This window comes from Mytilus galloprovincialis, chromosome 1, assembly GCF_965363235.1.
Source record: "Mytilus galloprovincialis chromosome 1, xbMytGall1.hap1.1, whole genome shotgun sequence".
NCBI lineage: Eukaryota > Metazoa > Mollusca > Bivalvia > Mytilida > Mytilidae > Mytilus > Mytilus galloprovincialis.
The window spans coordinates 42,592,909-42,617,915 of NC_134838.1; the positions used below are offsets into that span (position 1 = coordinate 42,592,909).

At 32.2% G+C, this 25,007-nt stretch overlaps 1 protein-coding gene across 1 annotated transcript in view; it reads right to left on the minus strand.

The window, feature by feature from the left end:
• LOC143075154 (proton myo-inositol cotransporter-like) overlaps nucleotides 1-17,082 on the minus strand; it is a 70,049-nt gene extending 52,967 nt beyond the window's left edge. Inside the window, exon 1 of the mRNA XM_076250479.1 lies at nucleotides 16,216-17,082. Coding sequence (XP_076106594.1) covers nucleotides 16,216-16,648 — 433 coding nt within the window. The 5' untranslated portion in view covers nucleotides 16,649-17,082. The remainder of the gene's footprint in view (nucleotides 1-16,215) is intronic.
• Nucleotides 17,083-25,007: the final 7,925 nt, after the last annotated feature.

Below are 25,007 nucleotides of genomic sequence, written 5' to 3' on the forward strand. Positions count from 1 at the left end.
ATATTTCTCACTGATACATAGTCCGAACCCCTTTCTCTCCACAAAATTTTAGGTAAATAATCTTTTTGTTACTGTTATCAAAGGTCTAATGAAACTCCGGTAATTTCAAAGAATTCTAGTCAAACCGGCACCTGGTTGAATTGGCTCCCGGTATAGTCAAATCGGCACCTGGCTAAAACGACACCTGATATAGTCAATTCGTCACCCATGTTAAATATATATTTTTTAACAGTATTTTAAGCAAAAAGAGTAAAAATAAGAAAGGGGTTGCCAGAATTTTGTTCAGTATTAACTATTTAAGCAAAAAGAGTTAAATACCTAAGGAAGAGATTGTCCAAAAATATTAACTTACACATTTTTGGGGGTTCATGTACATTTTGTATATATTTATTTTTCTCAACTAAATGTGTATTTTTAATCATATATATGAGGAATTGGATATTCTTTATGCATTTTTTAACCAGTTGAGCATTTTACAGGATTGTTGGTGTAATGGTGTATAAACTTTCCTGAAAAAAAGCACCTTAAATTTGCTAATTATTTGGCATGAAAGTTTGATTTATTGAAGGCACTCATAGTTTTCAATTTTATTTTTCTAATTGTCTCATTGTTAAAACAACAGCTTGGGTAAGGGCTTCGTTGTTTACCTTTATACACAACAGCATATTAACTATGTACTTGGTAAAAGTTATTAATCAATTGAATAGAAAATATTATAACAAATATTATTGGATGCCGAATTGACTTCAAGTAGGTGCCAATTTGACTAGATGCCGATTTAACCAGGTGCCGATTTGACTTGTACATTTTAAATCCTCTGCGATCGTTTGCGGTATTTTCTTTAGAAAACCTGTTTTCCATCATCAAACAGAAGTAGAAACTGCTTAAAAATGATTCTAGAACGCTTCATGATTGTTTAAATAATTTTAATTCACTTAAAAAACAATTTTGAAACTTGTTTAAACTTGTTGAAAATGTTTAAACAGGAAGTTTAAAAAGCACGTGTAAAAGAAGAAATTAACCGGTGAGAGTCGAAATCCGTACATGACAGATATCACTATAATACGACTTTGAAAGTAAAACAGTTCCATCCTCTTGTAAAACAGTCTTTATTATACTTATCACATTGATGTTTGAAGGGTCTTAAGCTTATACAAACCATACAAATCGGTATGAAACACCAAAACGGAATGAACAATAACCGATTACGTTTTGTAGTTTACAAATTCTAAGCTGGTTTACGGTTTTCTTTTTTACTATGTATGGATCATTTCAATCTAGCAGATACCAGTTTATTTCAAATGCATTGAAAAGAAACGAGAAATTTGTAATGAAAGGTTTAGTTTTTATATTAATCAGTTTTAATTTGATGTTAAATAGAAATAACTTATTAATATGGATGAGTTAAAACTATTAGTTTGAAAAATGATGAGAGCGCCCTCTACAATATCAATGATGGCAGAACGTAAACAACAATCTGGCCGCGAAATTGAACTTGTTCTCTTATTTCTTGTTTATTGTTCTCTATAGTCCGCACCCCCTCTGGAAGGTCCAATTATGGAGAATAAAACCGCGGACTATACAAGCCTTTCTATGGACAGGTCAAAATTTTTGTTGTAAATAAAATAAAGTATGTAAACTGGTTCCCTTCCGACTAAAACACTTTGTTCGAGTGTAGCGGAATACAAGCAGATACCAGTTAGTTTGTAAAATAGTAAATATGAAACAGAGTGCGGTAGGCGGAGGCAATAATCGACTTGCTGTTGTTCTGGTCAATGGTATTGGACAATACCGCTGAAGCGTCATTTTTCCGAAAAAGGATTTCGGCTTTCCTTTAGTTGAATTGTTTGTTGTGTTCCTCCAAATTCATATGTAAAGGCAATGTAACCTTTAATAAGATAAGATAAATAGTTTTTTTTGATCATGTGTGATATTAGCAAACAAACTTGAAAATATTTGATGAATGATTTGAAAGATTTAATCATGAAAACTTAGTTTTGAATAAATTTAATTTCAGGGTATCAAAGGCCACTATGACCATTTATATTTGAATTGAAATAACCTCAAACTCAATTTGGGTCTTCTTATTCATATGAGGCATTTTCTCAAAATATGTTTTGTAAAAAATGTGCATATGGTCCAAAAGATATCCGAGAAATGTTCAAATATAGTTCTATCAATCACTCTTGTGACATGCACCCTTGATTCATGACTTTATCCAATAGATGTTTCCTCTAACTGGAATGAAGATAGTATTACTGTTTAGGTCGAACGATTTTGTTACCGAAACCGAAATATTAACGTGTTAACGCTTGGACATGCGGTTTGTTTTCATCATATCAAATGCCGAGTTTGACTTCGTTGGAAATCGGTTAAAAAATCATAGAAAACCTTGACCATTGATTTGAATGCATGAGATCATTGGCAATCAAAACATTTAGTAGGTTAGTTCAATTACGAAGTTGAAGGCATCAAAATCAAACATTCTATTACTGTCCACTAAACAAAACATTTTTTTTGAAAACATCTTTAACGAATTCTCAGCAGCATCAACACATTTTTCATAACTGCATGCAGAAAAATTTGGAAAGAAATCGCTGAAGGATTAAAATGTGATTTATAACACAAAAACTGATGTTGAAATTTACAAAATTAATCCCCTAATCACTTAAACTTTTAGATAACCTTGTTGAATTTTGACGGTTAGATGTTTCATTTTACACATGCACATAGTGTTTATGTCTTATGAACGACATCACCATCTATTTGCACTTACAAAATTTCTTTTTAAAACTACAAATCGACACAACTCGGTTCAAATGAAGCATTACTTTGTCATTTGATACCCGAAGAACTGACCATTGTCCCTCCGGCATAGTAAAGCTAGGAAATAAAGCTTGTAAAGATATGATAACTAAGTCAATGTTTTGTGTCTACACCAAATATTTATACATATACATTTGTTTGGCTATGTCCAATAAGTTTCGGCTAATCATAAGTTGATTGATTTCTGTCACAATTGTTTATTGTACAAATTCTTTGTTTTTGATTAATCAATACGTATATCTGAAGAAGTATCTATTTATATGTATGAAATTATGCAACCACTTTGTACTAAAACAGACAACAATACAACAGGTATTATATAAGCCACTCTACATTTTGTTAAAGACATAAGCGATATTGTCATTTTGTCATGTGATGAACTGTATTATTAAAAAAAGTTAACGACTAAAACTTTAGAGTGTTTCTAAACGAAAATTTTAGCATAAAGAATATTCATTATTGGTTGTTCAGGCCTAGTCAGAAACATTTTATGACGAAACCTATGATAGCTATATACATATATGTTGACATCCTCACACTCCTAAACTTAAATGTAGTTCATTTAAATAATTCGTTTTTGGCTATATTGCACATGCATTATTCAGTCGTGCTGCTCCTTGATAAACATCCGTGTTTTCCAATTATAGATAATTTGCAGTAGAAGTTGATACGGCACACCAAGTTCCAGAATATCGATGGAAAATTTATTAACATTGTATTGCTTCTTCACGTCCTACAGAATTCGTATTTAAAGGGGCACTAGTTGTCAAATTCATGATCACCAAAATTTGATTTTAAGTTGGTGGCCTTTTTCTGATATAAAATTATATGTGGAAAATAAACTAAGCTTTTATAGATACATGATGGACTTGACGAGGGATTCTTGACTTCATTATTCTTTGATATTTGGACCATTTTGTCACTATGCTTTATCTTATTTGCCCCTTATTCCTCATTTATTCTTTTTAATTTAGAACGCCAGTTTTCTTTTTTATTTATTTTCTGTGTCTACTTTTCTGTAGTATATGCTTATGATTCTTTATGCTATTAAACCCAAACCCTCTTACAATGACATTAAGACGTTAATTTTATTTCATGTTCTTACAAAATAAATGTATGTCCTTGAAGTATGTGATCTCTTATCATTTCATTTCGGGCCTTGTATTGTATATTAATGAAGAAATAAGGCTCAACACGTACGTCTTTAAAATCTTATGTCCATATAAGTAACAAATTCAAAGGAAAGTCTCTCTTCTATCATACCAATCACTGAATACAAAACAAATGTTCAAAGTGTCTGATTAAATTACATTAATATTTGAACAGTGGTAATTTGCAGGCAACTAGGATTGATGTATTGAAACTATATGATCGCGTTTGGATTGTTAATGAAGAAACAAAATTCTAGGAATACATACTGTAAATTATTTTCGCGAGCGATTTATTTTCGCGAATAGAAAAATATCGCGAATATAAATTGTCGCGAATATGTTAAATTTGGATATTTCTTCATTAAACTACATCAAGTAAAATGAAAAATCGCGAAATTAAATAGCCGCGAATTATACTAGAAAGGGTAAAAGGCGAAATAAAGTATTTGCGAAAATAAGTTTGTTTACAGTATGATATACGAAAGAATCTTACCATTAATATTCTAATATAAAAAAAGTACAAAGACATTGAGAACAGTTTTAACTTCAGTCACTAATTATGAATATAATCAAAATTGGAGCTAGAAAAATGTAATTTCAAATGATATTGACATTCAAACAATGAACTGTAAATAAATCAATTATATGCTTGTTATACAGGTACAAAACAAACATAATTTAAGTATTCTTCTTCACAGAAGTAGTAATCAATCTTTTTTTTAAAGGCTAGCCAGTTAATTGCACGTTTTTTTTTAATTACACGCGATTGTAAAAATAGAACACGGATTAAGTTGATGGTGATGATTTTTTTTTTATATCGACATACAACGGACAGAACAAATCATTACGCTGACGTGTTTGACGCTCCACTAAATCACAGCTCACAGGGTCTGAAAATCTTATTTGGTGATGCAGTTCGATAGAAATATAACTAATGTTTTTAGACCTACCTCCCACAACATACAATGTCCATCTTAATTAGTCTATAGAAAAAACAAGTAAAAAGTAATTAGCCATAGTGCTCGAATAGTACCCATTATGGATTGTCACTTGGAGCAATTAGCCATAAACTAATCCTTCTTAACGTGATTTGCCATTGGTGAATTTTCCTTTTTTGGCATTAAAAAATAATTTATATCGTTGATATAAATACTATACAGTTTTATAAGGATAATATTAGATTAATTGTTTTAAGCTGTCGTAAATGTTGTTAACACAGCTTAACAATATCTTATTTTAAAAAAAATAAAATGAGCTGTTATCATGGAAAGCGAAACTGTTAAATGCAGTACGCTAATGTTAGATTGAATATTTGACTGAGTTTAAATCAGCAAGCAATGCGAAATTAAACATCTATTGTCCGCCGAAATTAGAACATGAGCACGGCTCAACTGCAGGAAACGTTTTACTTAGGTCAAATAAAATTCAGAATATAAAACAAATCCGTTTTTTAAACATTTATACATTCTTGATTTTTTGTTTATGGTTCGGAGCGTTCCTGATGAAAGACCAGACAAGCGCTTCGGACGCAACACTTTTGTTATCTGGGCATCACTAGTAGATCTTGTGTGGATAAAATGCACTTCTGGCGTATTAAAATTTTCAACTTGTTGCCTTTTGTTGGCTGTTGTTCGTGTGTTTCTTTGTCAATTGTATTCTCCAATTTATTTATATTGTAGTCCTGTGGTGTTGAGTTGTCATTTTAATGTTATATTTCACATGGCTATAAAAGGGGAGGTTTGGCATGCCACAAAACCAGGTTCAACCCGCCATTTTTTTTTCTTTAAAAATGTCCTGTACCAAGTCAGGAATATGGCCATTGTTATATTATAGTTCGTTTCTGTGTGTGTTACATTTTAACGTTGCGTCGTTTGTTTTCTCTTAATTTTGAGTGTAAATTCACATTGCGATAAGACGTGTCACGGTACTTGTCTATCCCAAATTCATGTATTTGGTTTTGATGTTATATTTGTTTTTCTCGTGGGATTTTGTCTGATGCTTGGTCCGTTTCTGTGTGTGTTACATTGCAGTGTTGTGTCGTTGTTTTCCTCTTATATTTAATGCGTTTATGCGTTTCCCTCAGTTTTAGTTTGTTACCCCGATTTTGTTTTTTGTCCATGGATTTATGAGTTTGAACAGCGGTATACGACTGTTGCCTTTATTTGTTATATGTCATTTTCATTATACATCGTTTAACCAAACTAGATTTGCAATCATTTTGTTTACATGCCGTGTTTAACTTTGCCCAGATACTATTGATATCATTATCAATTCTTAAAAACCAAGGAACGGCTCTCTCTTTATATATGTATTCTGTCAAGATAATAATTATCAAGTCCTTATTTTAAAATAATAATAATCAAAAAGACTCAGAGGAATCTAATTTCAGACCAACACCTACAACAAACACTTAATAGTATAATTCTGTAGTGGTCTCCTCCAGATATTTATGATTAATAGTTAGATATTTCAGAACATGTAACTTGTCAAGGGAACTTAGAAATGCCATTTTACATTTGGGATTTTCATTCATTATTAAGCCAATAAGGGTTTCACGGTAGATAAATTAGCTGCTTTTATAGAATTAACTTTAAATTTATCAATGTACTGTGCATGATATTGGAGGAAATTGCGTTAAAAGTATGCCATAGCATTTGAATAATTGTACATAGAAAACGTTAATTGTATATTTTTCGTCCGAGTTAACCAATAGAATAAACGATATAATAAGTAAAGATTAATTTCTTAGTCTTTTAAAGGATATACATTTTTAATCAACTATAATACTTGTAAGTGTAAAATCATCCTTGCGTCAATGTACTATATCTAGACAGAACACGGCTTGAACTAGTTCATTTGACACTCTTTGAATCCTTAGAGTAGAACAAAAGTGTTTCGTGATAAATTAAACTGTAGTCTAAGGGAAAAGAATGACTTTTAAACTATTGTTGTTTATAAATTATTAGACGAAAATAGCCCCGAAATTGATTTTAAAACAAATTTAGTTCATCACATTTGACAAGCGTATGACTAAAATCTGATTAAAGACTCCATTCACTCAGGTGTTTTACATCAAGGAAATATCTTTCTACAATAGAAATGCCATACCATTAACATCTGGGTAAAACAAATCTTAGAAAAATTAATAATCTTTCCGTGCCATTTAATATAGTTTGTAAGCACGTGTGTTCTAAGTATACACATACTTAAAGTTCAAAATTTTAGAAGGGAAAGTGCTAAGCATGTTCTGAAGCATAATATGTTAGAAGTTGATTGATTTCTGTCACAATTGTTTATTGTATAAACTCTTTGTATGAGATTAATCAATATATATATATAGGAAGAATTTCCATTTGTAAGTATGAAATTATGCCATCACTTTGTACTGCATCAGACAACAATAAAACCGGTATTATATAAGCCTATTTGTGCATTTTAGTCTCGACGCCATCTAATTACCTTCTAGTTGACCTCCGAAAACCTACAATGGTCATATAAACATAAATATAGATAGAAATAGAAAGTGGACTCGTGCAATTGGATTTTTCTAGGTTAATTTCATATTTTAGATTAGAATTATATGTTAATTATCGTTTCTACCTGTATGGGAATGATGTTTTGTGGGTCGAATCATCAATCAAATGATTTGCCTTTGTTTCACTTTCAATATTGACAATCATTTCCTTTGAATAACTCAACACGCACAATGCATGCGTTATCAATCTCTAGCTAATTCTGCTAAGTGGTTAAATAGAAGTTCACATGAATACGGATTCAATGAGGTCGAATTTGTTAACTTGCAAGTGAATAATTCATCATCAATGTTTCTTGGCCTAATTTGACAAAATTGAACCATAGTGGCCGCTAAAAGCAAATAAGTATTTCACTATTTAACTTTCATTAATGATTGATCAAAAAATAAATCATATTTTGATTTTTTTTTATATCTCTTAGCTAGTGCCCATTTAAAGGAATAAGCGATATCGTCATCTTGTCACGTGGTGAACTTGATTATTAAAAAACGACAAAGAGCTGACAGGTTGTAATTATCAACCAAACGGAGGTGACAATGGTTATCGGAAAGCTCTGATTCCTTTCACGGATTTGGCTATACTTTTTGGACCTTTTGGATTATAGCTCTTCATTTTTTATATAAGTTTTGGATTTCAAATATTTTGGCCACGAGCATCACTGAAGAGACATGTATTGTCGAAATGCGCATCTGGTGCAAGAAAATTGGTACCGTTAATTTTATTATTAATAATGTTTTTTTAAATACAATTTTAGCAGGAAGTGTTTTCATTATTGGTTGCTTCAGGCCAAGACAGAACAGTTTTATGACGAAGCCTATGCTAACTTTATTCATATACGTTGACCTCTTCACAATCCTAAACTAACATGTTACACTAGTTTAGTTCAAAGAATTCGTTTTTGGGTTTATTGTACATGCATTATTCAGCCGTGCTGCTCCTTGTTTCACATCCGTGTTTTTCAATTATAGATAATTTGCAGTAGAAGTTGATACGACACACCAAGTTCCGGAATAGTGATGGAAAATTCATTAACATTGTATTGCTCTTTCAGGTCCTAGAGGATTCGCATTTACAGCTTTTTGTATGATTAGTCTAAATATAATTAATATCACAGAATTATTTTACGATAATAATAGTATTTAAAAGCTTGCTTTCTACCATCATTCGTATTGTTCTTTTTAAAATAAATTTCAAGGATAAGTGATTGATCCATTTCAATGGAGACATGATTTTCAATCTTTTCATTGTTGTGGCACTTCTAGGTCGTCTAAATTGATTACAATTTTAATTCACAATGCAAAAGTGCATACACAGTTCTATGAATACAACTGTTACATGAACTTTCAGTAAAACATATAGATCATTCTGTAATATGAGTCTTCAGTCTAAATTGAGATCAACTCAATTTGATTTGTTGATGTTGGTGTCCTCTTTCTGATTTAGCAGTTGATGATTGAAAAAAATAAACTAAGCTATCATAGATTCATGAGGGGTTTGATCTTGAATGCCTTATCTTAAATGTTTTGGACCTTTTTTCACTATTTTGGCCCTTATTCTTAAAAAAAAATATTTGAGAACCCCGGATTTCACTAATTTGTTTTCTGTCTACTTTTCTTTAGTATACGCTTTTTATTCTCTATTCTGTAAATCCTAACCAAACCCTCTTACAATGACATGTATACTAAAAAATAATAATGTCTTCAAATGCCAGCAACTCACCCTGGTTGATAATTTTACATCCTGTTGGGGAATCGCTTATTAATATTGAAATTCATTTTATTGAACTTAACTCAAAAGCAATTTAGATTCACCTTTCCGCTGTTAAAACTGGATTTGCGTCGTAAGTTAAGTACTATTGAATTGATAAAATTGAGAAAGGAAATGGGAATGTGTCAAAGCGACAACAACCCGACGATAGAGCAGAATACAGCCGAAGGCCACCAATGGGTCTTCAATGTAGCGACACACTCCCGCACCCGGAGGCGTCCTTCAGCTGGCCCCTTAAAAAAGATGTTTACTAGTTCACTGATAATGAACGTCATACTAAACTCCGAATTATACACAAGAAACTAAAATTAACTAGAGGCCTGTGTCGCTCACCTTGGTCTATGTGCATATTAAACAAAGGACACTGATGGATTCATGACAAAATTGTGATTTGGTGATGGTGATGTGTTTGTAAATCTTACTTTACTGAACATTCTTGCTACTTACAATTTATCTATCTATAATTAACTTGGCCCTTTAGATACACAGAGAAAAATATTTTGTAAAAATTTACAAAAATTTACCAAATTAATGAAAATTGTTAAAAATTTAATATAAATAGACAATAACTCCTTGAGGGGTCAAATGACCATTTTGGTCATGTTGATTTGTTTGTAGATCTTACTTTGCTGAACATTATTGCTGTTTACAGTTTATCTCTATCTATAATAGTATTCAAGATAATAATCAAAAACGGCAAAATTTCTTTAAAAATTACCAATTGGGGAGGCAGCAACCTAACAACCAGTTGTTCAATTCACCTGAAAATTTCAGGGCAGATAGATATTATCTTGATAAACAATTAGACCCATTGTCAAATTTGCTCTAAATGCTTTGGTTTCAGAGTTATAAGCCAAAATCTACATTTTACCCCTATGTTCAATTTTTAGCAATTACGGCCATCTTGGTTGGTTGGCCAGGTCACCGGACACACTTTTTAAACTAGATACCCTAGTGATGATTGTGGCCAAGTTTGGTTAAATTTGACCCGGTAGTTTCAGAGAAGATTTTTGTAAAAGTTAACGACGACGGATGCCAAGTGATGGGAAAAGCTCACTTGGCCCTTTAGGCCAGGTGAGCTAAAAATCATGCAAGACTTACAAAGGCCAGAGGCTCCTGACTTGGGACAGGCGCAAAATTGTGGCGGGGTCAAACATGTTTATGAGATCTCAACCCTCCTTCTATACCTCTAGCCAATGTAGAAAAGTAAACGCATAACTATAAACTCATTAAAATTCAGTTCAAGAGAAGTCCGAGTCCGATGTCAGAAGATATAACAAAAGAAAATAAACAAAATGACAATAATACATAAATAACAACAGACTACTAGCAGTTAACTGACATGCCAGACCTCAATTAAACTGATTGAAAGATTATGTCTTCATCATATGAATATCAGACACAATCCCTCCCGTTAGGGGTTTAGTATCATATTATCATAAAATATATATCAATAACTATTGAACTGAGACTACCATTCCCGATTTGAATAAATAAGGACATGAATGAGAAGGTTAAAAAGAGTTCTTCATTTTGAACTTGTGTACTGAAGTCACAAATGCTTTCTTGAATTTATTCACATTAAAATCAAACAAGATATGTATTGCTCAACATATTGTATAGACGTGACGTGTCTACTGTTGAAACCGTATATTGACTTAACCTAAGATGTTTTTGTGTTGTCGGGGTGCTGTCTCATTGACAAATGCCCGAACCTCCTTTTTATTTTCTTTGTAGAAGACTCAATTACGCTTTCACTTTTTGTAATTTGTAGTTTTGTCGACCATTCTTTATTAATTTAAAATTCTAATGGTGTTTGTTAACATTTTACAAATTTATTTTAATAACAAAGTTATATCTCTATCGAAGAGATAATTGGTTGCTTAATATCCGAGGGCAAATATTTCAAATGAATGAATATTGAATAAAGACACAGCATTAAACTTGTATAATCTAATCTTAACTTTTTTTCAATTCCAATACAAGTTAAGTTCCGGAAAGTAATTCAAAGAAAAAGATTGGTAATATTTCAAACATTTACTATCAGTATCAATCATTTACTTCGTCGGGAAAAGAAATTGACATATAGCTATGAAAATAATCACAATATTGGAATAAGAATTATAGTTCAAAAGGACAGGAAACGTTTATATCACAAAATATATGAATGGTAATAGAAGATCTATATCCCAATAACGTATTGACATACAAATGGTTTCTGTATAATATGATTCCAAAATCAATGGGATTTTCCAGTGGAGAGATTACGGAACTTTCTTTCTTTGGATTTTATCTTGATCCTTTCAAATGAATGGTACACAATATGGAAGTAAACGGTGCTTCTAAATATAATGCAGTTTTTTTTTCTAGATTCTATATTTGTTGCTTATCTATAATATGTATTTCAAAATAATGTTTCCCATCATTGTTCATTGTTGTTATTGCAGTTTGTAATCATTTATCTGTAAAATACATTTAATATAGGTTTTGGAGAAAAATCCAATTATGAGAATATTCGAAATATTTTGTTTGTCTTACATTTACATTCAGTGTTTTAAGTGGCATGGAAATTAATTTACCCATTGTTATAAAAACGTGGATCTAAGCAGTGAAAAAAAATCGTACAATTGACATATAACATTGTTTCTGATCATATAACACAAAAATATATCAACTGTCATTAATAGTTATCAAAGGTACAATGATTATAATTTAGTACGCCAGACGCGCGTTTCGTCTACATAAGACTCATCAGTGATGCTCATATCAAACTATTCATAAAGCCAAACAAGTACAAAGTTGAAGAGCATTTAACGTTTCTATAATGTGACAAATATGTTATTTGCTGAATGTCACAAAAAAATCCTTCATCGTTAATAATTTAACAAACTATTCAACGAACACTGTATAATACATATCTTGTCTCAGGGTGCGAAATTTTCTCGTTTTGTTGAAGACCCATTTGTGGCCTGGGGCTGTTTTCTGTTCTTTGGTTGGTCTGCTGTCTTTCTGACACATTCTCGTTTCCATTCTTAATCTTACGGAATATTATAGATTTGACCGGATATGAACACTGAATTCACCCAACAACTTTCTTTGACCGATTCTTCATTTAGAATGTTTTTAATTGTCAAAATTTTGCCCAAACTACACAATGTATGTGACGCTATTTGTCTAGTTAAGTTGCGGTAAGTGTTGCTTTGTATTTAGTTTTCATGATGTGTTTCGTGGTCTGGTGTCTTCGGTAGGGTTTTTTTTGGGGGGAGGGGGAACTAGTCTTTGCTATGGCGTTGTCGTTTAGTCTTCGATGTATGGTTTTTGGTTGTCCCTTTGGTGCATCATAGTCAGCTTCTTGTTGAGGAAAACTACTTTTTTGTTTTATGATATAATTCTGCTGCATTGTAAGTGCTCTTTCGGCCAATTTCTGTTGTGAATTTTCTCTTCACTTTTGTTATACAACTGATTAAAAATGATAAAGCCAGACACTTGTTTCACCTCGGACAAATATGAGTGTGGCTGTTTCAGTAATGTCAGTATTTTAATTTGTAGTTCTTATAAAAAAGAAGCTTCATCTGACTTTTGTCTATAAATATATTGTTAGACTTCTTTCTCTTTTAAGTCCAACCCATAACTCTTATTCGTATTTATCATTAGTATGTAAATAGCTTTAAAAAGTGTCATATACATCGAGCAAATCATTAATTATCATAAATATCAGCAGAAATTTTGAATTGCATTAATTAGATTGAAAAAAGATATTAGATTCAGCTATATAATAATGAATTTGTGATTGCTATAAAATCATCAATTTCTATGAAAATGTCGGCTAACTCTGTTGGAATAATAGTCTGTTAATCAATGTCAGCTACAGGAACATGAATAATAGAAAAAGCATAAGCCTTCCTTGAATCAAACGTAATTTTCAACAGTTGATATTGCCTTAAACTCGTTTACTGTTTTATCAGATAATTTTCAGCAAGACTCCAATCAAGAAAGAGTCAGTCGACGACTTGATGAATCTAAATGCATGTATTGGGAACTGTTTAATTTAAGTAAATTGTTCATTATGATAATTGAGCCAGTTGACTTTATTTTTCATGTTGACAGGTACAATACAGTAATAGTTCAAAGAAAGTATTGGAAAAGCTTGCACGCTGACAACAAATCGTATACTTGATCATTTTCCTAAGAAAATTGTCCGATCAATATTCATTCAATCACAATACGACACAATCTTATAACAGCTTTCTTTACATTGAATTATTCAGCAATAAAAGAAGTCTTCCGTAGAAAATTTACTGCCAAAGTGCATTTCTACATTCTTACTGGTAATTACTTTGTATTAAACATGCCGTTCAGAAAGTTTCTTCGAATACGAACAAACAATGAAAAGAAGAGTTACTGTACTATTATTAGCACGTAATATCAAGAAGTTCCAAGCAAATATTGATCATGATTTTTTAAAGACATACCGGTGTAAAAGGTCACTATAAATGGTAAAAATGTTTTGATGGAACTCCTAACAGGCTCTTTTGCGTACGTATGTAAATTGCTTAATGAAGTTTGCGTTTTCTTTTCTTCAAATAAACCTACACATGATCATTTTACTTTTCATGGTCAATTAATTTTCTTCTAGTATATCCATCTCATTATTATCGAAACGTTGTTCCAAAGAGTAGTTACATTTAAAGAGACCTCAGTTTTTAATAATTGTAACGTTAGCCATTACTTTCTGGTTTATATATGGATGTCTTTTATTTAGAGCAAATGAAGTTATATTACATAGCTGAGAGGGTAATAAAGCAGATTGGTTCATAAAGAAAACATTGTTAACGCTCGAATAGAAGAGGACTGTTACGCCTAGAAAAACAATGTTTCGAGAGTTACCAAATCTGCTCTTTTACTCTCCGAGATATTTGTTGTATAATTAATCATACTGATTTTTCTATTATTTATGTCCTTTAAATCTAATAGCATTGTCATGTACATTATTGATTTAAAATAGCAGTTATTGTCTTTAAAAATTATTGATTTGAAATTCAATTATCGTGTTTTAAATTTATTGATTTTGGTTGTTGTGCACAATATGATGAGATTAAAATTGGTCACTGGATGAACCATATGTTAATAGTAGAATGTCGCCTTTGTATTAAACAGTTAAAAACTTGCATCTTCGTACAAAATCAGTTTGTGAAATAAGAACACATCGATAAATTTACAAATTGATAAATGTTCACATTAAAATTTAATGATTAATAATGTCACGCTATTAGTTTCTTTTTCCATTTCCAGGAATGACATAGATGCTGATCTGTTATCGTAAACAACAAAATAAATCTCCAATTCAATCATTTAAAAGCCTGAGTAAAAAAAATACATAAGGAACTATACTATCAAGAAGTTCCAAGCAAATATTGATCATGTTTTTTAAAGACAGACTGGACAGGTGTAAAAGGCCAGTATAAATAGTAAAACTTTTGATGGAAAAAAGTAAAATCACATAAATACTAAACTTAGAGGAAAATCAATTTGAACTTAAGGGGCCTAAATACAGCAAAAAAAAAAAAAGAACAACTCAAATTTGCTGCCAGATAACTGACTACTGAATAGGCGAGATACATGTATAGCTTTTTTTGTCTTAAGGCAGCGTAAATAAAGACCCCAATTAATCAACCAATTTAAAACTCCTATAGGTCACCAGTAATATTATCAAATTGGTGGTAAACCAGATATTTTTCTCGAATAACATCTTTTTTTTTTTACAGATTTTGAACAAAAAACTCCTGTAGTCCACAAGTGATATTATTAAATTAGTGGTGTACCAGATAAATATTTTCCCCGAATAAGAACTGTTTATTACAGATTTTTAACAAAAAATACAAGAAGGTTATGAATAAACTAAATTATGTAACAATTAATTGAAAGCTATATAACTAAAAATAGAACAACAATACTTTATACATAGATCCATCTTGTTGTTCTGTGAAATCTAAGTGTTAATTAAACCTAGATTAATTATTTCAACAGCTGTCAATTTACGAGAAATTTCGATATGTCTGAACAGAAATGTGATATTGAAATGAAAAACAAACAATTTGAGCACTTTTAACCAGAAAAGGAAATAAAACTATGCAAATAATCAATAGACATAAAAGGTAAAACGCATTGTTTTGTAGTGATGCTGAAGTAATGAAAGCTTTAGTTGCAAATAACCGGTAATTAATTTAGTTCTACATGTTTGTATTGTATAGGATTGTTACAAAGTTTAACACACTTTTAAAAAGCCAAATGTGTAAATGGAAGAGAGATTTCAATTTTGTAAGCCTAATTATATAACGATATTGGTCATGTTGCAAGAATGTATTTCTTAAAGGAATGCAAAGCAAGTATAACTTTACAGATAATTTTATTTGAGATAACATTTTTGTTTAGCATGGTAAACCAGTTTGATATTTCATGTTTGAATCTAATAGGAGGAATCTTTATGTAACACATTTTAACAATCATCGACAATTTTTTGTCACATTTCGATCCAAAATTTTATACTATCCTCGAAATCTGCTCACGACTTGGAGCTTAATTATGTTGCCATCTTTTTTTTTTCTTCAAATGAACGATGATAATATTTGATATGTTGTTTCAAAATCACGCCTTGTGTTTAATTAAACTACGTTCAAGAGACGACGTACATAGATATATATTTTAAAATAAAAGAAAATAAAAGAACATAAAAATGATACACTTAAAAGCAAAAGTTGAAAATATTGTAAACTATGTCTCTTTCTAGATTGTAATTTGTTCATAGAGTGTCAAAGACCATTACGGTAACAATGACTAATAAAATTGATATTGGCACAGTAAATCATTTAGTATGAACATGGTGACCAGGCTATAGCATACCATAGGTTCTATAATCTTATAAAAAAAACTTAGCTTACCTATTCCTGCTCCAACCACAACACGCCCTGCCAGGAGAAGGTATCGGTCTCTAGCTATACCCATACATAGCGCACCAATAGTGAAAATAATACTTGCGGACATTATAACCGGACGACGTCCTGCACGATCATTTAAACATCCCCCTATTAAGGCAAAAACAGCTGCAGCGGCGACAGTAACACTAACTATTAGTGCTTGCCAAACAGATGATAGGAGAAACTCGTTACGGAGGAGCATCATAGCACCAGAGATTACGCCGGTGTCATATCCAAACAAAAATCCACCAAGAGCAGAGAAAAATGTCAAAACATAAACAAACGTTGGTGTTTTCTTTTTAGGAGCAATGCTGTCAATTTTAAGATCCAATTTTTCATCGTCTTGGTCATCATATAATGATTGTGGTCTCGGCCGGCTTCCATTTAACTTCCTCATTTCGGGAAAAAAAATAATTTGTATTCCTAAACACGCTCGTGCATGCGACAGTAATAATTATTCCATTCCGCAGCAGCAACAAATGGTTTTAAGATTGATCAACAGTTAAGGGAAGTAACCCAGTGAGCACAGCCAATCTCAATACATCACTGAAAACATTGCTTCTTTTGTTGATTGTTTATTGATTTTATATTGACACATGTGTATAATGAATAAACATACTAGTTCCCGATATACCCGATATAGCTGACGTCAATCAATAGAACGCAACTGACCAATAATATTCTCAAACTCAGGAAATTATACCATTTACCTGGAAATCCAATCACATCACATCAAACGTGAAAAATTGTTGATTCCCTTTCTGAGATGTCTTTCGTAATTATCACTTAGATCAAGAGACAGCTGGGATAGCTTCGGAACTATTAACGATTTGGAGAATTGTTGAAATTTGATACTAGTACTAGTTTGCATATGAATTCCATAATAAACACAACATTTATTTGATTACTAGTATAAATTACATTTTACTTTACTCATTATCACACGGTTTACCAATAATTCTAAAGGGAACGTTGATATTGCAAATGTCGTATCAGATTTTAATTTTAAATATTTATAGCGTTTCTATTTATACACGACTTATATATTTCAATGGTTTTCAGTAAAAATAAATCAATTCCATTAAAATACAATGTAACTTGCTTCACTGTAAAAGTGCTTTACGGATTTTTCAGACCGAATTAAAGAAAAATATTTGAAAATGAATAATATGCTGAAATTTTAGAGAACATTATCAAAATCAGTTAATACTTTAATGAAAGGTTAGAAGGCGGAAATCAAATCAGTGATGATGACATTTGAGAGATGGAAAAGCAATCAACAAATAATGTCAGGAATAAGATTTGTCATTTATTCAAAAATTTGGCCAAGCACTATGAATTTAATGTTTTCTACGTTGTGATTTGATTAAATTATGTAAATGTGAAAATTTTAATATATTTCACATATTTCCACAGTATCGCACAACCAACGGTTATTTTTTTTTTACATTTACAAAATGTCATCCTTTATTGCATTTGAATTCTGACTAATTCTCATTATGAAAATTTTTACTCCTATTCATCCTGAAATAAATTGATTGAATATTGTTTGTTAAATGTCCAGTGACAACTGTTTCATTAGAAAAGCAGTTAAGAAATTAATGGTTTAAAATTAGAATTATGTATATAATATATGCTTTATTTTAAAAACACTCCGTCACATTGACATGTGAAACAGAATAAATGTTTTACAATTCATAAATAAAATTCACCAGGACATACAATGCCCGCTCTAGCTATCGTTATATTGAAATGTATATCAAAGTATTGAAATATAGAGCTATTTACCTCATTCGAAATTACACTGGCACTGAGCAACTTGTGTTTTCAATTTTTTGTCGATTAAAGTTCAATAACTCTAGAACGATACAGTTAAAATCGTCAAAAATTATACAGAACACGTTTTAAGTTTGAAATAAATTTTTTCAGCATCAAACGTGAAAATTTGCAATAAAAAATGGAAGGATAAAGAACCATAACCCTTGAACGAAAACCTTGAAAACCTTCAACAAAAACCGTATATGAATTGGAGTGGAATAAACAATAGAATATCATATGACAAGTTGTGACCCCCTAAGTTTGATCATTGTTATTTTCTTGGCGTTCAATGGACATATATGATGACGAAATGCAATCGTGTAAGGAAATATGGGACTCGCGCAACACGTTACAACCAACTACCGAATGTTTAGTCCAGCTGCTTACATATTTGTTTTAGGGCCAGCTGAAGGACGCCTCCGGGTGCAGAAAAATCTCGCTGCATTTAAGACCAATTGGTGGCCTTCGGCTGTTGTCTGTTCTATGGTCGGGTTGTTGTCTCTTTGACACATTCCCAATTTCGGTTCTCAATTTTATTACTCTGGTTCTGAAATGCATCAATTTCGCCGTTAATGATTAACGTTACATTTAAGTAAACTGGACAGCGATGATGAAATTTCGATGAGACCACTGCTGTAAACCTTGAGATAAACTGTCAACCAAAACATTGAACAAAGAGTATCCCGTAGTCAAACTCTCAGAGTAAGCGGATTTGCTCCTCTGAGGAGTATGTCACTAAACAGTTACAGGAAATTTGCGATTTTTAACCAAACAATAGACATAGATAAAGGGTTTGCGCGTGCTAACAATAACAGCCACAATGACTTATTCAAAACAAACAATAGAGGCGCCGCAAAATAGTTCCGTTTGTTTTAACATACAATTCCGCCCTTCTAACCTTTCGCTTTTGTTCCGCGCCAATTTGTAAATTATTGCCAAGCACCTAAATTTATCGGAGATCTTTCACAAACCTCTTGTCTTAATTAGATTACCGGAGACCAGCAAGTCTGAAAGACTAATTTGTGAGAGCTGAAGTCTCCTGTCAACAAATACTGAATACTAAATCATTAACATGCCACTCCACTGGGCCTATGTACACTATGTACCCATAATGTTGTATACCATCTTCAGTATCAATGTGGCATGCAGTTAGTTGGCGATAGAGAGCAGCCATTTAACAAACGCATGAATGGTCATCGAAGTGACACATGTAAGGCACACCCAAGCTGATATAAAAAAACCTGACCATCACAATCTTAGACCACAACGTGGGTTAACCAAGGGCCGAAAGCTGTAGACTTGCTGGGAAAGGTTTTGGATGAAAAAGCAAAGGAAAGTTTCCTCAGAGGATATGCATACATGAAAAAAACATAGAATCAGTCACTGATTTTCCTGCCATTATTTGTTTTTTTTCTAGTAACTCAGTCTCCCGTACCGGACTCTTACAGTTTTAAGAATTTTTTTATTGAACCAATTTAAATTGCAAAATTTAGTTCATTTGGGAGGGATGTACAAATACGCAGTCACGTTCAATTATTTAATCTTATTCATAATTCATTATATATATTGTTTGAACCATTATCAAACTGCTATATTGGGTTGTTTATTTGTTACGCAACATCTGTTTTAAATACTCTATCGTTGTCAAATTTGAAATATTAAACCAGTGCTGTTTATTGGAAATGTGTTTCTACGCAATCGCACGTCTGAACCAGTGACGACATTAGAACAGATTTTATCAATCGGATCACCACTCGACCGCTTAGACTCTACAAATAATAATACTTTCGGTTGCCGGGTGTAACCTTTCCTCGTAAGTTTAAATCCAGCGTCGCAACATAGTAATTGATATATAATCCATGAAGATAGAATTGTTACAAATCAGATGAATTGTCTAGTGTAAAGGATCCTACAAATTAATGCAAGATACAATCTCAGAAATACTTATACTATAAGTACGTCTATACCAGTGACGACTCTATAACAGATTTTATCCATTGGATCACAAGGCTGAAAACACATTATGTATATACAATTCGTCTAAAACAACAGTCCAACAATGTTAGATCTGTACGCATTTTTTTGTTGTTCACAGGCCGGGATTCGAACTCGTACTACTGAAATATCGTTGTACAAATTCGCCTTGCACTATGGCTTGCGCGCTAGACCACCTAGACTTGACAAAAATCATATTCTTAAAGAATTAGAACAAAGCAACTAGTTTGTTTTATTTGAATTGTGTCATATTTTGTATTGTCAGAGCCTTTTATAGCTAATTATTAATTAACTACACTGTTATTGGACTTACTATGATGAAAACTGCCTATGCAATATAATGTGTAAACTAGGCCAATACAGAATAACTCGGCCAATACAGATTTTTTTCTGTATTGGCCGAGTTATACTATATTGGCCGAGTTGACACAAGTGCAGGAATTCGGAACGTCTCTAGATTTTACATCGAAAGTCACGATAAACACAAACTGAAAGTAAACAGTTGTTTTGAAGACGCAGTTGTCATTTAGCGATCTTAAACATGCTGAAAATGTCAGTATGGCATACATTTCAGGCGAAAGACGGTCACATTTATTTAAAAGGTATTTTGAAAGCAGACGATAGAACTATTTCAGGTTTGGGGAACGAGTAGATTATCACAAAGTTCATTTCTTGACGACCTCATAATTTCACGATTGTACACATCGATTTTAAATTAGTTTCTGCATAACACATGCAATGGCAGTACCTTTCCAATTACTATTTATGTGTTGCGTCTAAATTTAAGTTGTAACACTTTATAGTGACTGAAAAGGGTAGAAAAATTCATCAGATGAGAAAATGCTGAAGACACCTGGCCCTGCATCTAATAAAAAGAAACAAACAGAGATTTGGATAGTTCCACTTCAAGGTAAAAATATTTATCTCTTTTGAAATGAAATTAAAAAAATATTGTAACACTGTAGTTAATTAATAAAGATATTATTACGTGTATTTCTGTATTGGCCTTGTTATTGGTCCTCGGCCAGCTGTATTGTCCTTCGGCTTCGCCTCAGGCCAATACAGCAAGCCTCGGACCAATAACAAGGCCAATACAGAAATACTTACGTAATAATATCATACTATTATAATACAATATATTGGTTTTGCTCATTTTCGAAGGCCGTATGCACATAGAGAATTTTGCAGAAGTTTTGACTTGTCCGAAACTTGGAAATGTTTCAAGGGTATTTTTACGTACATGGCATCGCAGTCTCCAATCAATACTTTACTTTATTTGTGGTTTAATTAGTTCTACTTTGCTGTTTGAGTGCTTCTTTAATTTTCCTAAACAGTCGTAGTAATCTAATAATTTTAGATGCTCATGGCAAACACAATAATTACCATAGTATGACGTCCACGAAGTTCTCAGTCAACATATCGGTTTTTTAAATGCACATATATAGAGGGAGGATGCGGGTTTTGTTTATATCTCGAAACCAAAAGCACTGCCATGAAATAAATAAATTAATATAGTGTTATTAACTAGCTGTTTCTGTATTGGCACTGGTATAGATTCTCGGTCAGCTGTATTGGCCCTCAACCCGTTACAGTCAGTTCATAACACTTTTATTAAATAATCCAACTTTTAAATACAGACTTGTTCTGAATGCTGTTTAACATACATCAGATGTGAATATAAGGCCAATATTTCCAATACTGACTGACAATGATATGAATCACACACTCACTTAGCCTTAGGCCCTTTGCTCCTCTGATAAGCATTGGCCATTGACGAACTCCCTCCATAAAACTCGATTTAGCGCCAGCTTTTCTAAAGTGTTCAAGTTGTGTCCTTGCTGCTTTATTTTAGATTATGTGTCCCTGCGCCAGATGTTTCTTAATCGTCCTCAAATGTTCCACAACTTATGTTTTCCCCGTACAATATACCATTGATTTTACTCATGTCAAATGTTGGCATATTCAAGTTGTTCACTATTGATTGTTCATTTATGTTAACAGATGAGTTTCCATGAGGAACATCAGCTAAAGGAAGATCTGTAGTATGTACAGACTGGAGTTGTGTATCTGTTGAACGAATATCTACTGTTGAATAAATTTCACTAGATGTAGATGTACATATAGCTCATGTACATGTAGGAGCTAGTTTATCTAAGACAGATTCATCAGCTTCTGAAATAGATGTATTAGATTCTGTAGACGAGATAAGCATACTTGAAATAGTAGCTGACGCCTTTCGTTGTTGTTTAATTGATGGCGTTACATAACTTTTGACACTTTTAATGCTTTTCCATTCCCCTAAATCTGCCACTTCTGTTAAATGGCTACCTCCATTCAATGATGTTGTTCCAAAAGTTTTCCCGCGAATAATGGTTTACCGTACGGCCCTGAAGATCACACTTTGATGTCATATCTTTCACAATTGTCCCCATTATATTCCTTCTAACACACTGTTTCAAATACCATATTTCAGACTTGGGTTTATTCAAAGGTTTGAGATAAAACCTACTATCAGGTTCCCTCAAATCCAGTGGGCGATGGTCCCTATTTGGTTTATATATAAATGGAGCAGTTGTCATCTTCTGGTACTTAAATGCCTTTAGTAGGACTTTTCTACAATTTTCTGATTTTTTTCCACTTTTAGTTTTGGTGCTTAAAATAAAGAATACAATAATTCATGGGTTAAAATAACTAATATTTTACTGACTTACCTAGTATCTATTCGAGAATGGTGTCTTGTTTGGATTAAAGTGTGTTGGATTTTAATTGTGTGTACAGTGAATAGAAAGATTTAGAGGTAGGCACTTAAAGTTAACCATCGAGGGACGTTAACTACCGAGGGTAGTAATGAATATTCATCTTTACCGGATGATTGACAGCGATGTAAATAAAAACATGAGAGTGATTACCGTGTGTCAACGTCATATACAGTAAATATTAGCAATTAGAATTAGACGGTAGACAAGCATATTTTGCCTATTGATTCTTTTTTGCATGCCTATTTGGTTATATTATAATGCACTAATTGTTTTGATACTGTTTAATGTTTAAATAAGACCCATATGTGAACCATTTATGCACTTTTAATATAAAGATCAGATTCACACAGGATCATACAGTTCGAGCTAACTATTTTATGTACGAGAGCTATTACTAATGTAACGGTGATGCTGAGATAATCTCCCTTTGCTGGAATATGGGATGACGCAAAATGAACTATATCACTGTGCAAGAACGGAATAGCAAAGTGAATATATAAATCAAACTGTATTGGGATGATTTGGTAAACGTTTATCCAACTTACTGGATATTTTATGAAAGATTTTGCCATTTGTATAGAGGAATTATACCTTTTCAAATAAACTTGGGAGAATAATACACTAATTATAGAATTTTTAGCTACTCTTGTCAAATATACATCAAATTCATAGTCTTTGAATGAAATTTGTTGCGTGCAATTGTTAAATATTTAATGCGATGAGTGACATTATAGCCTGAAATGAGATTTTGATTACAACGATTAAGAAAAAATCCTGATTAATTCAAACGCAATACTTCAAAATGCGAGTCTTAATTATTGTCGCAATAATAAAAACCTCGCATTAATTTCTGAATTTACAGACATCTGTACCGTCAGCGTACCGTGATCTGTTAAAGGTTTTTTTTAATAGTTAATTCCGGTGTCACTTTGTCTCTTTTAGAGAGTTGTCTAATTTGGCAATCATGCTATATCTTCTTTTTTTTATATAATAAAACAAAAACCTGAACGACTTTACATTATAAATTAAAATGCATCCTAGTCGTGATGGAGACAGAGTCAAATGAACAAATAGACTAGATGAAACTGAACGAAAAAAAGAAAGAAAACACCAATTTGATCTGATAGGGGTGAATTCTATTCTTTATTAATTCAAACTCGAGTTTGGTTTGGAACCGTATCTATTGCGATTATTACCCAAGGACAGATATTACATATCTAAACTTCGATGCTCGAATTTGAAGTTACCTATTGAGACGGGTAGATTGGCGGGGATCGCGAGGGAAAATAGAATATGTACATTATGTAATGAGGGAATAGGGGATGAGTTTCATATATTGTTTACCTGTAAAAATGCTGATGTTTCTGCTCTTAGATCAAAGTTTGTACCAAATTACTATGTAATGAATCCAAGCAAGAAGAAATTCACTGGCTTGTTGTCTATATGTAACGTACAAGTTCAAAGGAAATTATCAATTTTCGTGAAGAAAATCATAAAATACTTAATCTAATTATACCAATTGTCTTTTAAAATATATATACTATGTATTTGTGTTTCGTTTGTCCCGCCTGTCTCGCTATGTATTATCTTAATATGGTTGTATATATTATTGTCCTCTTGTACACAAGTATGTGTCTGAGGTTATGAATAAAATCTTGAAATCTTGATACGAGAAAAGATTATATTTGCTTCGGCTTTTTCCATTTGCGCCAATCTGCACTTAATTAGCGCCTATTTTTTTTATTTCTTTGCGCCAAATTTATTTTCTTCATTTGCACAAATTAACAGGTAAACACAAGTCATGAGGCATATAAGATGTATAGAATTTATTTATATAATAACAAAAATATTCCTTCTGGCCTTTTGCCACCTGCCACTTGCTCACACGTGACGAGGAGGAGGAGGGGGATTGAAAGCAGGATAAGTTTATTGCAAGTGTACATCACACTTGAAGTAGCACTTTATAAAATAAGATTGTAACAGTTTGACATAAAAAGCACATTTGCATATGCACAAATCTTTTTTAACTGAGTATTGTCATGCAACACTTCTGTTGAACTGCAACCTTGTGATATCTTCCCTACAATAAAGCATCCCCTTTTTTATCAAAATTTTTATAAGTTAAAGCCTGTTTTTTTCTTTATGGCATCGGTTCCATATATGAAAGTAAATGTTCGGGTACCA